Genomic DNA, 15,936 nt, shown 5'->3' on the forward strand with positions numbered 1-15,936 from the left:
GGACACCAGAAACAAAATTGTAGCCCTGCACCAGGCTGGGAAGACTGAATCTGCAATAGCCAACCAGCTTGGAGTGAAAAAATCAACAGTGGGAGCAATAATTAGAAAATGGAAGATATACAAGACCACTGATAATCTCCCTCGATCTGGGGCTCCACGCAAAATCCCACCCCGTGGGGTCAGAATTGTCACGATATGGTATGAAATATCATATAAGTTTAGTTGCTCTTCAGCTCATGAGGTGGGCTAAACCCCCCCTTTCACTAGCTGACTCTACTTGTTTCTCTCTCGGCTACAGACTGTATGCTAGAAGGGGGTTTTATTGCCCTGGGGTCGTAAATTCCAGGCTCAGAGGAAAGTCCCTCACCCCTCCTACCTTCACCAGTCAGAACTGGAAAAATGGCTCCAATAATTCAGGAAAGATTCTTTGTTTAGTTTTTGTTAGATATTAGGCAAACGATTTAAGCTAGAAATACGAAAATATATATTTTTATTTTCACTCGGTGTATCTACACATCCCATGAAACTCGGGCTTCTAACTCCATCTGGTAAAGAAGTAGGGATTTCTCTGTAAATATGTATCCCAGATAGGACATATTTGATCTCATTAGAATGCCCACGTTAATCTGAGATGAATGATGAGTTTGGTAGAACTATGGCGTGTTTTGTAGTGAAGTTATAGAACTTAGAAAGAATAGTTCAAAGTTTAGGCAGAAGGTAGAGAGAGGAGGGTCTGGATAAGCCAGCCCTTCTGTGATGTCAAAGCCTTAAGGTATTAAGTTTGTGGCAGGCTCCCCAGCTGTCTCTTCTGCTGATCTCTCCTTCTGGACTGCTTGTCTTCTGAAGCCAGCAGCACGTCCAAATGAGCTGGGACATATGGAAAAACTCCACTAGCCTGGATGCCTGTCATGCTTGTGAGTGTTGCTTTTCTCATTTATTCCCTTTATGTTATAATTACCCATGTACATATTTGCAATTGTCTCATTTGTAACTTCTTTATAAAATATTTTTTCATAAAGCACTGCCTAATTAATTTTAATGGGATATACTATTATATATTAGTTCGTTCTCCTGTTCTAAACCGTACCCTAAGTCTCTTGAAGGGAAAATACGCTACTGTTACTGTTGTGTTGGGTTAGCTTCGGACCCGTTTAATCGAAGCTGGTGACAGCGAAAGTGCGCTGACTGTTGGATTATGCTGAAGCAACTGCGGGTTTGATAATTATTGTTCCTGCCTGAGTGGGAGTAGTTTACCGCGTCGCTGCAGCGTGCCCAATAGCCAGTACTAGCAGGCAGCCTTTCTGGCGACTAATTACCCAGGGTGCAGTACCTAATCTGACCTGAGAGTAAGGGGGCGCCAGAGAGCTGCAAGTGTTAAGTGGAACTGTAAGCGGGATATACATAAATCCCTGCAGTTTGTGGTATATAGAAAAGCAGTGGGATACCTAAAATAAGCCCCTGCAGTAAACTAAGAGGTCAATAGCCTTGTGTGTGGTTTTTCATCACATTGTTAGCAGTGGAGGGATAACTAAGATAAGCCCCCCTGCACAGGTGATAGTTGTCTGTTGGCCTAAAGTCACCCTGATCCGTGACGTAGGGGTGACGGTCACGGTGTGAATCCTGACCACTTGGTGACAGCGGTCAGGGGAATCGTGACAAGAATGATCACAAGAACGGTGAGCAAAAATCCCAGAACCACGCGGGGGGACCTAGTGAATGAACTGCAGAGAGCTGGGACCAATGTAACAAGGCCTACCATAAGTAACACACTACGCCACCATGGACTCAGATCCTGCAGTGCCAGACGTGTCCCACTGCTTAAGCCAGTACATGTCCGGGCCCGTCTGAAGTTTGCTAGAAAGCATTTGGATGATCCAGAGGAGTTTTGGGAGAATGTCCTATGGTCTGATGAAACCAAACTGGAACTGTTTGGTAGAAACACAACTTGTCGTGTTTGGAGGAAAAAGAATACTGAGTTGCATCCATCAAACACCATACCTACTGTAAAGCATGGTGGTGGAAACATCATGATTTGGGGCGGTTTCTCTGCAAAGGGGTCAGGACGACTGATCCGGGTACATGAAAGAATGAATGGGGCCATGTATCGTGAGATTTTGAGTCAAACCTCCTTCCATCAGCAAGGGCATTGAAGATGAAACGTGGCTGGGTCTTTCAACATGACAATGATCCAAAGCACACCGCCAGGGCAACGAAGGAGTGGCTTCGTAAGAAGCATTTCAAGGTCCTGGAGTGGCCTAGCCAGTCTCCAGATCTCAACCCTATAGAAAACCTTTGGAGGGAGTTGAAAGTCCGTGTTGCCAAGCGAAAAGCCAAAAACATCACTGCTCTAGAGGAGATCTGCATGGAGGAATGGGCCAACATACCAACAACAGTGTGTGGCAACCTTGTGAAGACTTACAGAAAACGTTTGACCTCTGTCATTGCCAACAAAGGATATATTACAAAGTATTGAGGTGAAATTTTGTTTCTGACCAAATACTTATTTTCCACCATAATATGCAAATAAAATGTTAAAAAAACAGACTGTGATTTTTTGGATTTTTTTTTCTCAGTTTGTCTCCCATAGTTGAGGTCTACCTATGATGTAAATTACAGACGCCTCTCATCTTTTTAAGTGGTGGAACTTGCACTATTGCTGACTGACTAAATACTTTTTTGCCCCACTGTATTTCCCCTGTAAGGCTATGTGTTCAGTTTATACTGTCAGTTTTGCATGACAGACTCCCTTTAAGATAATATTAATAAATATATTTATAATACATGATTTGCCATACCCAAGGTGTACCCCATGGGACCTTGACTGATGAGAGCCAAAAAGCCAGGAGCAGTTTCATACCTGTTGAAATAATTGATTGTATAATATTAGGTAAGACAAGTGCTGTTGTATCCCCAGGCAGTGGTTTCTGTATGTCTGTCTTATCACTATCGGCCATTTAAGTTCAGCTTGAGAATAGCTGGATAGTTGTCTTCTGCACCATTATCTCAACCAATCTATAGTGTTTATTTATTTACTCTGATTAGTACAAAATGAAAAGGCAAAGCATACATTTTATTTCATTTTCACCACTCAGTGGCACCTTAAGGTACCGTCACACTAAGCGACGCTGCAGCGATACCGACAACGATCCGGATCGCTGCAGCGTCGCTGTTTGGTCGCTGGAGAGCTGTCACACAGACCGCTCTCCAGCGATCAACAATGCCGGTAACCAGGGTAAACATCGGGTAACTAAGCGCAGGGCCGCGCTTAGTAACCCGATGTTTACCCTGGTTACCATCCTAAAAGTAAAAAAAAAAAAACAGTACATACTTACCTACAGCCGTCTGTCCTCCAGCGCTGTGCTCTGCTCTCCTCCTGTACTGTCTGTGTGAGCACAGCGGCCGGAAAGCAGAGCGGTGACATCACCGCTCTGCTTTCCGGCTGACCGACGCTCACAGCCAGTACAGGAGGAGAGCAGAGCACAGCGCTGGAGGACAGACGGCTGTAGGTAAGTATGTACTGTTTGTTTTTTTTTACTTTTAGGATGGTAACCAGGGTAAACATCGGGTTACTAAGCGCGGCCCTGCACTTAGTTACCCGATGTTTACCCTGGTTACCAGTGAAGACATCGCTGAATCGGTGTCACACACGCCGATTCAGCGATGTCTACGGGGAGTCCAGCGACCAAATAAAGTTCTGGACTTTCCTCCCCGACCAGCGACAGCACAGCAGGGGCCTGATCGCTGCTGCCTGTCACACTGGACGATATCGCTAGCGAGGACGCTGCAACGTCACGGATCGCTAGCGATATCGTCTAGTGTGACGGTACCTTTAGGTACTACCTCTCAACTCACCCTTTTTAGGCATTGTCTTTGTTTCATGCCAGCTGCAAAAGTAAAAAAGAATTATTTACTTAGCTGCACCTTGAAGGAAATACTGCGCAACATGGGCAGCATGTTATAGAGCAGGAAGAGCTGAACAGATTAATAAATTCTTATTACTTAATCTTTTCCCAGAAACCTATGTATTAATCTTCTCAGCTTCTCCTTCTCTATAACATTCCACTGCTGACCAGATACCATTAGGGATGAGCGAACGTGCTCGGTGATACTTGCGCAGGCGTGTACTATGGAGGACAGAGAATGAACTTCAATCCAATATTGCAGCCAGCATGCAGCCAGCGGGTAAGGAAAGGGTGATTCAAACACCCAAAACCCCCGCCTCCATGGCTGAAGATTGTTCCCTCCAAATTCAGGTGACTGTCCCTTTAAGGCAACATTATAACTTCAGTGCAACATATGAACATTCCCTTTAAGAGGGAGCCAAGTCTCTTTAGAATAGTGCAGATTCTCTCTGTCTGCAAGTCCAATGAAAGCAAGACCTTCCGCGTCATGTCCAAAAGCAGTCTCTTCGCAAAGTCTTCTTTCGATGTAAAACCAGTAGGGGGCACCCTTAATAAGGTGCGACCTATGTACAAAACAGTTTTGGAATCATTCACTGTTCCTGATCCGGCAGTCTTTTAGCAATGATAAACTTGTAGAAAATAGAAAAGATGTAAAACAATAGGGATCCCGGGTCAACAAAGGGATCCCTTTAAGAAATAACCCTAGACGGGTTTAAAGCAGCAAAACAGGAAACAGTTAACTATTTACAGTCTATTGGGGTTTCGAGGTTTATTTCTATAGCAGGTGACAGGACATCAGCCGGTGGTGACCACTTCCCGGCCGGGGAAGGTCTGGCTTTGGGTCGTCGTCCAGCACCATCTTCATCAGCTCAGCAGTGGTCTGGTTACAAGCGGTGGTGCCAGTGGCAGACTCCGCAAGCAGGACACCACACGCCGGGGTGGTAGTGCTGGGTCCTGCGGGGTCTGGGGTCAGTGGAGTTCCGCCACCAGTTTCGGTCGTGATCGTAGATGGCGCGACCACGAGCGCGCAGCGTTTGACTCTCTTGGCATACCACCCTCGCTCACTCCAGTGGAGGGTGTAGGTCACATGGTCCCCTCTGTACAAGTTTCCGAGTGGAGGTACACTGCGGGACTGGGGTTCCACATCGCAGCTAGTCACAAAGACTTCAGTCAGCAGCCCTGGCTCTAATATGAAGCCACAACCCCTTCCCCGGTGGAAGGCCAGCACAATCCCCTGTCTCACCAAACTCTCAGGGCAGCAATTGACGAGGGGCACCCATTCCTCTGGCCAGGCAGTCTGTTCCATTCGTTCCCAGTCTTCCCATTGTGAAATCAAGCTTCGTCTATACTGATCCCAGGTGAGCCTGATGACGTAGGAGCCCTCCTGTCGTGACCCGTCTGGTTGGAACCGGGGAGCATCCCATTCAAAGACCACCCCCCTGGGACTCACGTCTATCGGTTTACCCAGAGGTGTCGGCAGCGGGGGCAGTATCCCTTTCATGGCATAAAGGGCCGCCACCACAATCTCAGTAGCGGGAGACCAGTCATCAATGGGCTGGGGAGCGGTCACCGGAGCCGGATCGGTCAGTGGGGCAGGGTCGCTTTTGGTACCTGCATCTGATGTGGTTCCACCGATGTCAGTCGACGAGGACGCTGGAGTCCGCTGCGGCCCTGACCACGACTCCCCCTGTGCGATCTTCCAGCACAGCTCCGACTTCCATTTCCTCGCCGTCGCCGACCCCCCGTCTGGAGTCGGGTGGTTCGATGCCTCATACGGCAATTCCAGGGGGTCCAGACCCCCCTGTGGCGGGGAGCCCTGGTCCGGCTCTGCTGGGTTGCAGTGATATTGGGTCACTTCGTCGTCGCTCAGGCACTCGCTGGTCACCGTCTCCTCTCCTGGACCTGCGACAGCACACACGAGGCTCCTCCATTTTCTGGGGTTTGAGGTCCTCCATTCCTAAGCTCGTCATCCTGTAGCTGTAGTCGGAGAGGGCGGTCGTCACTTTTAACGCCTCTTTGGCAGTCTCCGCCCATGTCACGCCCTCCTTCTCCTGCGCTCCTCGTGGCGCGGCAATGGCGGCGGTTTTGGCAGGAATCTTGCAGCAGATAGCAATACACAGTCTTTGCAGTAAATCACAGTTCAAGCACAATTCGATCACAGTTCCAAGGCACACATGACCTGATTCCTCAGGCTTAAGTACAATCCTGTTTGTGACGCCAAGTTGGATCGCCCCCAGACACAGGGCCACAGGTTACTCGGTACCGGTCCTTTCTGTCTCAGTTCTGGGGTTGTCACGGTGGCTGGACCCGGTCCGTGACCCTGCTAAGGGGCGTCCAATAAAAGGTGATAGGAGTCTGTCAAGGTTTCGTGATGCCACCTGTGGTGTTCGGTCAGGATGACCGACGCTGCTTGGGGTCCGCTGGGGTGATGGAATGGTAGCTAGATGGTATACCTTCCCACAGGTGAAGCATGTGCCCAGGGCTTCCCAGTAAGGTGGATGGTGATGTTGTGAGGTGCAGACAATAACACAGGGTTGCAGTCTCTTTACCTCTTTACTGAAGACTTCAGGATCCGCAATCCAGAGCACAGTTAACAGGGCTGTCTGAGACCGGCCGGTCTGATGGCACATCCAGAGTTCGGCCGGTCTGATGGCACATCCAGAGTTCCCTTTGCAGGTGGAAATCGTTGCCTACCAATAGCGCCTGTGTGTTGTAGTGCTACCCTGCTGAGCATTCAGTATAGTCCTCACAACTTCTGTCCTAGTTCGTTCGTTTGTTTCTTCTTTCTAGTTCTTTCTCTTTCTTTCTATTTCGTTCCAGATGTTACTAGTTTCTCGTCCCCCAGGTATGTTATGGCTAGGACGCACCCGTATGACGGGAAGGCTCGGAGCTCTTCCGGGAGCCTAGAGACTCCCCTCTCCACTCTTTGTCCCCTATGTCTCCGTAGGAAATTTAAGGTAGACAGCCAACCTATAATTAACTGTCCTGCGGAGTTTGAAGTAAGGCATGGAGTCAGTTACTTCCTCGGTGTTCTGGCCACCGGCTACGCGCCTCAGTAAGATGTTGCCGTTCTCGGGGCACGACACCTACTGGCTCTCCTTTGTGCTTGATCTTGTTTCTCACTGTTCCACAATATCCTTCGCTTCGTGTCTCTTTCTTAGGATACTGCCGCAAGGTAGTGCAGGCGCGGTTCCGTAACGTTCTGTTCTGTTCGCTAGGTACCTGCCAGGTTCCCACGCCTGACAGGCACCCCCCTGAATCTTCTCCCTGCAACACCCCCTGCCACTGGATGTTGCCTGAATCCAACCCAGTCAGCTTCTGACTAACTTCCTATCCAACCCCTAGTTTTACCAGTGTGAGGAGTGGCCCAATAAATAAAGCCTTTTTCTCCCCCTAGTGGCCGGAGTGTGAAGTGTAATGTGTGCTGGTGATACCTGGTCAGTAGAATTCCTTCAGTGCCATCAGACGTACCATCACTCCCCTTAGCGGCAGAGTGTCATACTGCAACGACCAGATCTCTGGGGCGCCTCATATGTGAACGGAGCAGCTCCCTGTACAGCAGTGCCACTTTGACAGTAAAAATGAAGGAAAATTGACCCCATAACTGAGCGTATTTACACCATTGTATAATAATTGGGAATATCCCTTTAAAAAAAAAAGTAATATCTGCAGATTATTTTACCTTTTATTCCCTACGGTTAGATTTTTTTTTCAATTTTTGCAAGGTTGTTTCCACCAATCTCTCCCATCGGGAAACAATGTACAGTCTGAGTTATGTCAACGCTGCAGTTTTTTTCTTGGAACCAGAGGTGACTCCAGGTCACCAATAAGCTGCAACCTTAGAAGGAAGATAGACTTTTCAATGACTGTCCAATAATACGGAAAATCTGATGGTTCAGAACCTGCCCGGTCAGTTTTAGGCTGCATTCATTTATATCTTCAATTTTAAAGCTGAAGTCTTAAACAGGTAAAGTTTTACTTTTATTTTACTTCCACATATGTAGCAAATATTTTATATGTACCTTCCTGAAATCGGCTGGGCAAGGAGTTCGGCAAGCTGGAAAACCCCCAAGGCAAATGTTAGGATTTGTTTCAGCTTTGTATTAGTATGCTTTGGGGTAGTGTGGTGCCACCTGCAGGTCATTTTTCCTTACTGTAGTTTTATGAAAATTAATGTTTAAAATGTATTTTGTGATAACATCGTGGATGTGTGGTTTGTAAGGCTATTTTCTTGCTGAACGGAGCAAGTTCCCTTTCAAATGGTGTATCAATTGTGTGTGGGGGTGCAGTATTAATGGAGATACAAAGTAATCACCGAAAAAGAGTGTTTTGAAAAATATAGAAGGATTATATTGCTCATCCATAGGGTATTATATCTTTTTGGGTACTGTTCGTTGTTATATAAGCTTCAAAAAACTTGTTCAAAACTTTAGGCTGTGTGCACGCGTTGCAGATTTGGTGCAGAAAATAATCTGCAGCATGTCAATTCTCTGTGCGTTTTTGCACCAAAAATGCACCAAAAACACATGTTTTTGTTTTATCTGCCAAGAGACGCAGAAATGGTGCAGAAATTTTACTCAACATGTGCACATACCCTTATCAGCATTATATTGATCACCCATAGACTTTTCTGTGGTCTGGAGTACATTTCGTTGGTATATAACCCTCAAAAAACTTGTTAAAAAATGTATCAGTATTATATTGCTCATCCACAGACTTTTACATATTCTTGCGTAGATTTCAATGCTATATAAAGTTGTGTGAAAACATTTTTGTCACGTTTTTTCGTCTCAAATTTGTGACAAAACCTGATGCCAACAAAGGGAATGTGATACCTGACGTGTTATGCACACTTTGAGTATTTTTTACTTGCAGATTTGGTGCAGAAAATAATCTGCAGAATGTCAATTCTCTATGCGTTTTTGCCCTGCGTTTTTCACCGATAACTTCACTCAAATCAATCAAAAACACAGGCAAATATTTTTTTTGTAGCTGTTTTCCTGCCAAGAGATGCAGAAATTTTTCTCAAAGTGTGCACATACCCTTATTGGTACTATACTTGTGTGAGAAAAGTATTTTCCCCCTTCTCGATTTCCTATTCTTTTGCATGTTTGTCACACTTAAATGTTTGAGATCACCAAACAAATTTAGATATTAGACAAAGATAACACAAGTATACACAAAAAGCAGTTTTTAAATGAAGGTCTTTATTATTGAGGGAAAAAGAAATCCAAATCTACAGGGCCATGTGTGAAAAAGTGATTGACCCTTCAACCTAATAACTAGTTGGGCCACCCTTAGCAGCAACATCTGCAATCAAGTTTTTGTGATAAATGGCAATGAGTCTATTACAATGCTCTGAAGGAATTTTTACCCACTCATCTTTGCAGAATTGTTGTAATTCAGCCACATTGGAGGGTTTTTGAGCATGAACCACCTTTATAAGGTCATGCTGCAGCATTGGATTCAGGTCAGGACTTTGACTAAGGCTTTCCAAAGTGTTAATTTGTTTTTCTTAAGCCATTCAGAGGTAGACTTGCTGGTGTGTTTTGGATAATTGTCCTGCTGCATAATCCAAGTGCACTTCAGCTTGAGGTTATCATGAACACATAGTCGGACATTCTTCTTCAGGTTTTTTTTGGTAGACAGCAGAATTCATGGTTTTATTTACCACAGCAAGTCTTCAAGGTCCTGCAGCAGCAAAACAGCCCCAGACTATCACACTACCACCACATTTTACTGTTGGTATGATGTTCCTTTTTCTGAAATGCTGTTACTTCGCCAGATTTAATGGGACATACACCTTCCAAAAAGTTCAACTTTCGTCTTGTCAGTCCACAGAATATTCTCCCAAAAGTCTTGGGAATCATCAAGATGTTTTCTGGCAAAACAGAGAGGAGACTTTATGTTCTTATTGTTCAGCAGTGGTTTTCACCTTAGAATTCTGCCATGCAGACTATTTTTGCCCAGTCTCTTACTTATTGATGGAGTCATGAACACTGACCTTAACTGAAGCAAGTGAGGCCTGCAGTTCTTTGGATGTTGTTGTGGGGTCCCTTGTGACCTCTTAGATGAGTCGTCGCTGTGCTCTTGAGGTTATTTTGGTTGGCTGGCCACACCTGGGAGGTTCACCACTGTTCCGTGTTTTTGTTATTTGTGGATAGTGGCTCTCACTGTGGTTCACTGGAGTCCCGAAGGTTGAGAAATGGCTTTATAACCTTTTCCAGACTGACAAATCTCAATAATTTTGTTTCTCATTTGTTCCAGAATGTATTTAATCGCGGCATGATGTCTAGCTTTTGAGGATATTTTGGTGTACTTAACTTTGTCAGGCAGGTCCTATTTAAGTGATTTCTTGAATTAAAACAGGTGTGGCAGTAATCAGGCCTTGGTGTGGCTAGGGTATTTGAACTCAGCTTCCCAAAGATGTGATAAACCATAGTTAATTTATGTTTTAAGATGGGGAGGCAATCACTTTTTCACATAGGGCCCTGTAGGTTTGTATTTTGTTTTTGCTTAATAATAAAGACCTTAATTTAAAAACTGCATTTTGTGTTTACTTGTGTTGTCTGTGTAATAATTAAATTTGTTTGATGATCTGAAACATTTAAGTGTGACAAACATGCAAAGCAATAGGAATTCAAGAAGTGGAGTAAAAGTGGAGTAAAAATGTGACACCATTGTTCTCAGCAGCGATCTGGGAGTCAGTGATGCTTCTAGGAGTCTTCCCTGTGCTGTTCTCCTTCCATTCAGCACTTTTCCCATCTATTGGAACATTTTCACTGCCCCCAGACCTCTTTGTAGGGTCTGCCGCAAAAAAGCTCGGCTTTCCCATTGACTCCCATTACACTCGTTACTCATGTGAGTATTTGGAATTGCTTGGTTCGAGTAACGAGCATCTGAGCAATTTAGTGCGCGCTCATCTCTAGATACCTCTAGATAGTTTCTAGGATGGATATGATGGCATAGAGAGTCATTATTGTAGGAAGCCTGTACTTTACATGGGAAATAATAAAAATTATCTGTATTTTTTTTTCTAAAAAAATACTGATGTGGTGAACCCATTTATTTGAAAATGAGTGAAATAAAGGTGGCAATTTATAATGAAGCACATAACTAATATATTCATTCAACCTCAGGAGGAAACTGAATTCCTTTTTTTTATTAGACGTGTAAGCTCATTTTCTATTACACTACACAAGGAAGTTCAGTGTTATGCAAACAATGAGAATTCTGCCGATCCGCTGAAACACCAGGCAAATAATTCTTACTCATTCATTCTTATCTCTCATACAGAAAGTGTTCATATTTTCTGGGACATTCCGGAAAAACCTTGACCCTTATGGAAAACACAGCGATGACGAAATCTGGAAAGTGACTGAAGAGGTAAAACAACTGCATTATTTGCGTGACAAGGATTACAAAATGACTGGTGCTGACAATGGACTGTATTGTGAACATCCCGACAATATTACACAAATAACAAAGGCTGATTACTGGATGCGTGCTTCCATTTCCTCTTGATGTCAAAAGACTCAGTTAAGGGCATTCAAATGTTTCATTGTTAAACACTGAGCAGTGGGAGATTTTTCATACAGTGTTGCCACCTTGTGGTAAGACAGCAGTATTGCATGTCTGGAAACAACGTTATGAGTATATTTTTGCCTATTAAAAACCACTGGCAAAGTGAAGAAGTCTTGGCATTATACTCTTACTAGACAATGCTATTGTTAACTGAATGTCAAGTATACAAAGCAAGATAAGTCATCATAAAGTTACAAATGTGGAACGTCTAACTATATTTTGTGCCCTCTCTAGGTTATTCCTTTTGGAAACATATGAATACATTGCTAGCTAGGTGCCGTATTCCTTGTCCGAGCAGTGAAACAATGCACAGTATGACACTGTCCAAACACTGCTGACAGTCAACTTGTTCATACTTTTCCAGGAGAAATAAAAGGGGAACATCACAATACAGAGTTCTAAGAAAAATATTAGTTGTTTGCTATAGAAGAACTATACATGGACTTGACCCTCCCGCTACAGGCGCATACAATTTTATTGTGCTAATTAGTGAACTCTATGATGTCCTCAGTTTAGTTTGTCCAGAAAATGGTTCAGATGACTTGAAAAGTGACAACCAGATTTTTGGTCTTGATGTACACTTCAGCACCTTGGGTATCTTCCTCTGTTGTCAAGAGCTGCCTTCCAATGCAAGCAGACTCAATAGTCTCATTGACTAAAAGCGGGTGCAGATTGAGGATTATTATATATATAACTTATATCATTTTATAAATTTCCCTGAAGAAATGGAGTCTGGAGCCAGTATGGCTGGCAGAGGAATCCCGAGACTGCTTGATGATAGGAGTGAAATGAGGAACTTAAAAAGTTATTGGCAGCTTCTCCTCCATCTAACCATACTTTTTTTTTTTACAGAAATGCAGTTATTTAAAAAAAAAAAAAACAACCATATTCCAGCAAACGTGTTTTATCTGTTTTGCAGGTTGGCCTGAAGTCAATCATTGAGCAGTTTCCAGGTCAGTTGGACTTTGTGCTTCTGGACGGTGGATGTGTTCTAAGTCATGGTCACAAACAGTTGGTGTGTTTGGCCCGATCTGTTCTTAGCAAAGCCAAGATTCTTCTACTGGATGAACCTAGTGCTCACTTAGACCCAATGTAAGTTTTTATATATCACCAATATGATTTCACTTCCTGCAATTTCAATTTTCAATTACTAAAAAACTTGACTTGATTTTCTTACAGAACTTTTCAGATCATTAGGAAGACTCTGAAGCACGCGTTTGCAAATTGTACCGTCATCTTGTCTGAACACAGGCTAGAAGCCATGCTCGAATGTCAGTTCTTCTTGGTAGGTTGTTCATATTTCTTACTAACAAAACTGATATGATGACCATTACAATACCATCTGTCACATATAGAGACAGTGACAACCTCGTGACAGTCTATAGAGGCAAATATTTAAAATTTAGTGGGATCATATCACCGATCAACAAACTTCAGTAATCAATTCTCTGCTAATGCCAGTGCATCCTACAGAAAAGCCTCTTGTGGATCAAAGTCCCCTTGTCCCTCGCTCATGCTTTTTATTGTACCAACTTACCTCAGTGTCTAATTCTAGTGTTGTGAGTGGCATTTTACAACCGTGGCATCCAATTGTTGAGAAATATGGTTTAGTAATTCTACTAAGCAAGAAAGAAGTAGCAGAAAACTTTCGAAGTCAGATTCTGTGCAAGTAATTTTCCAAATGCCCCATTTCCGACCTCCCAAAAAATTAAACTTACATCACCCAATGCAGTTCTGTAGTTAGACTTTTCTTCATCTGGGTCTCCTGAGATAAAAGGTTTAATATACTCACCCAACTCTGTAGTTGAATAATCTAACCTAAGCAAAGTGGCTTGTTAGCGCACCCCCACCCCATTAGCTATGTTCCTGCAATAAGTAAGGCGGCTAAGTATATACAGTTTTTATAAAAAATGGAACTGACATTTTGTTATTAGGGGATTCCTATATAATTTTTCTTGCAATCTCATTGATGTCCCAGGTCTTATTAATGCACCTCACACATTGTAATGCACTGACTTAATAAGTAAAAATATTTATTGGAATGGTGGACCGAAATCTTAGTGTGAGTTCCTTGTAGTCTAGTACAATCCATACACCAAACATCAGATTATATCAGCACTGCTCAATCTGTTATTAGCTGAGAAAGTGAGCCACTGTTCTGCGATCCCAAAGGTCAATGTGCCATTTGTTTTTGAACCTTAGGAATGGTGTACAATGCTTCTAGTGCCGTATCTTGTGTGGATAATTTCACAGTGTGCTGTGTTGGGGAAAAAATAATAAAGTACTCAATTATTAAGACACACAGGGTCCAGCTAAATACAAAATTGTTTATTTAGGATAGTTACATTGTGTCACATTTATATAATCTATATGTATGTATATATATATATATATATATATATATATATACAGTTAGGTCCATATATATTTGGACAGAGACAACATTTTTCTAATTTTTGTTATAGACATTACCACAATGAATTTTAAGCAAAACAATTCAGATGCAGTTGAAGTTCAGACTTTCAGCTTTCATTTGAGGGTATCCACATTAAAATTGGATGAAGGGTTTAGGAGTTTCAGCTCCTTAGCATGTGCCACCCTGTTTTTAAAGAGACCAAAAGTAATTGGACATATTAAATAATTTTAAATAAAATGTTCATTTCTAGTACTTGGTTGAAAACCCTTTGTTGGCAATGACTGCCTGAAGTCTTGAACTCATGGACATCACCAGACGCTGTGTTTCCTCCTTTTTGATGCTCTGCCAGGCCTCCACTGCGGTGGTTTTCAGTTGCTGTTTGTTTGTGGGCCTTTCTGTCTGAAGTTTAGTCTTTAACAAGTGAAATGCATGCTCAATTGGGTTGAGATCAGGTGACTGACTTGGCCATTCAAGAATATTCCACTTCTTTGCTTTAATAAACTCCTGGGTTGCTTTGGCTTTATGTTTTGGGTCATTGTCCATCTGTAGTATGAAACGACGACCAATCAGTTTGGCTGGATCTGAGCACACAGTATGGCTCTGAATACCTCAGAATTCATTTGGCTGCTTCTGTCCTGTGTCACATCATCAATAAACACTAGTGACCCAGTGCCACTGGCAACCATGCATGCCCAAGCCATCACACTGCCTCTGCCATGTTTTACAGATGATGTGGTATACTTCGGATCATGAGCTGTACCACGCCTTCGCCATACTTTTCTCTTTCCATCATTCTGGTAGAGGTTGTTCTTGGTTTCATCTGTCCAAAGAATGTTCTTCTAGAACTGTGCTGGCTTTTTTAGATGTTTTTTAGCAAAGTCCAGTCTAGCCTTTTTATTCTTGATGCTTATGAGTGGCTTGCACCGTGCAGTGAACCCTCTGTATTTACTTTCCTGCAGTCTTCTCTTTATGGTAGATTTGGATATTGATACGCCTACCTCCTGGAGAGTGTTGTTCACTTGGTTGGCTGTTGTGAAGGGGTTTCTCTTCACCATGGAGATTATTCTGCGATCATCCACCTCTGTTGTATTCCGTGGGCGCCCAGGTCTTTTTGCATTGATGAGTTCACCAGTGCTTTCTTTCTTTCTCAGGATGTACCAAACTGTAGATTTTGCCACTTCTAATATTGTAGCAATTTCTCGGATGGGTTTTTTCTGTTTTCGCAGCTTAAGGATGGCTTGTTTCACCTGCATGGAGAGCTCCTCTGACCGCATGTTTACTTCACAGCAAAACCTTCCAAATGCAAGCCCCACTCCTCAAATCAACTCCAGGCCTTTTATCTGCTTAATTGAGAATGACATAACGAAGGGATTGCCCACACCTGTCCATGAAATAGCCCTGGAGTCAATTGTCCAATTACTTTTAGTCCCTCTAAAAACAGGGTGGCACATGTTAAGGAGCTGAACTCCTAAACCCTTCATCCAATTTTAATGTGGATACCCTCAAATGAAAGCTGAAAGTCTGAATTTCAACTGCATCTGAATTGTTTTGTTTAAAATTCATTGTGGTAATGTCTGTAACCAAAATTAGAAAAATGTTGTCTCTGTCCAAATATATATGGAGCTAACTGTATATATATATATATATATATATATATATAGAGAGAGAGAGAGAGAGAGGGGGGGGGGATGCCACTCTTGGTAGAAGCCTTCAGGTAGACTCAGGAGCACATGCACTTGAAAACACCAGTGGGTTTATTGTGTGCAGCATAAACCACGGTGCTTAACCCCTTTCTGCCATCAGATGTACTATTCCGTCCATGCCATCTGGGCCCTAATTCCCATGGACGGAATAGTACTTCATATGCGATCAGCCGTGCTTACAGAGGGAGATGATTATCACAGCTAACACCCGGTACTAAGTGCCTGCGTGCTTCCCTCAGCCTCTCAGAAAAACGCGATATAATCGCGTTGTTCTGAGATTCTCCCTGCCTGCAGACCCCCGGATCAAAGATGGCCACGGGGTCCTTCCGGG

At 43.4% G+C, this 15,936-nt stretch overlaps 1 protein-coding gene across 1 annotated transcript in view; it reads left to right on the top strand.

The window, feature by feature from the left end:
• The window catches only part of CFTR (CF transmembrane conductance regulator), a 268,329-nt gene that overhangs the window by 245,373 nt on the left and 7,020 nt on the right, over positions 1-15,936 (top strand). The window contains exons 24-26 of the mRNA XM_069764852.1: positions 11,199-11,288; positions 12,406-12,578; positions 12,666-12,771. Of these exons, the coding sequence (XP_069620953.1) occupies positions 11,199-11,288; positions 12,406-12,578; positions 12,666-12,771 (369 nt within the window). The remainder of the gene's footprint in view (positions 1-11,198; positions 11,289-12,405; positions 12,579-12,665; positions 12,772-15,936) is intronic.

This window comes from Ranitomeya imitator, chromosome 4 (genome assembly GCF_032444005.1).
Source record: "Ranitomeya imitator isolate aRanImi1 chromosome 4, aRanImi1.pri, whole genome shotgun sequence".
Taxonomy (NCBI): domain Eukaryota; kingdom Metazoa; phylum Chordata; class Amphibia; order Anura; family Dendrobatidae; genus Ranitomeya; species Ranitomeya imitator.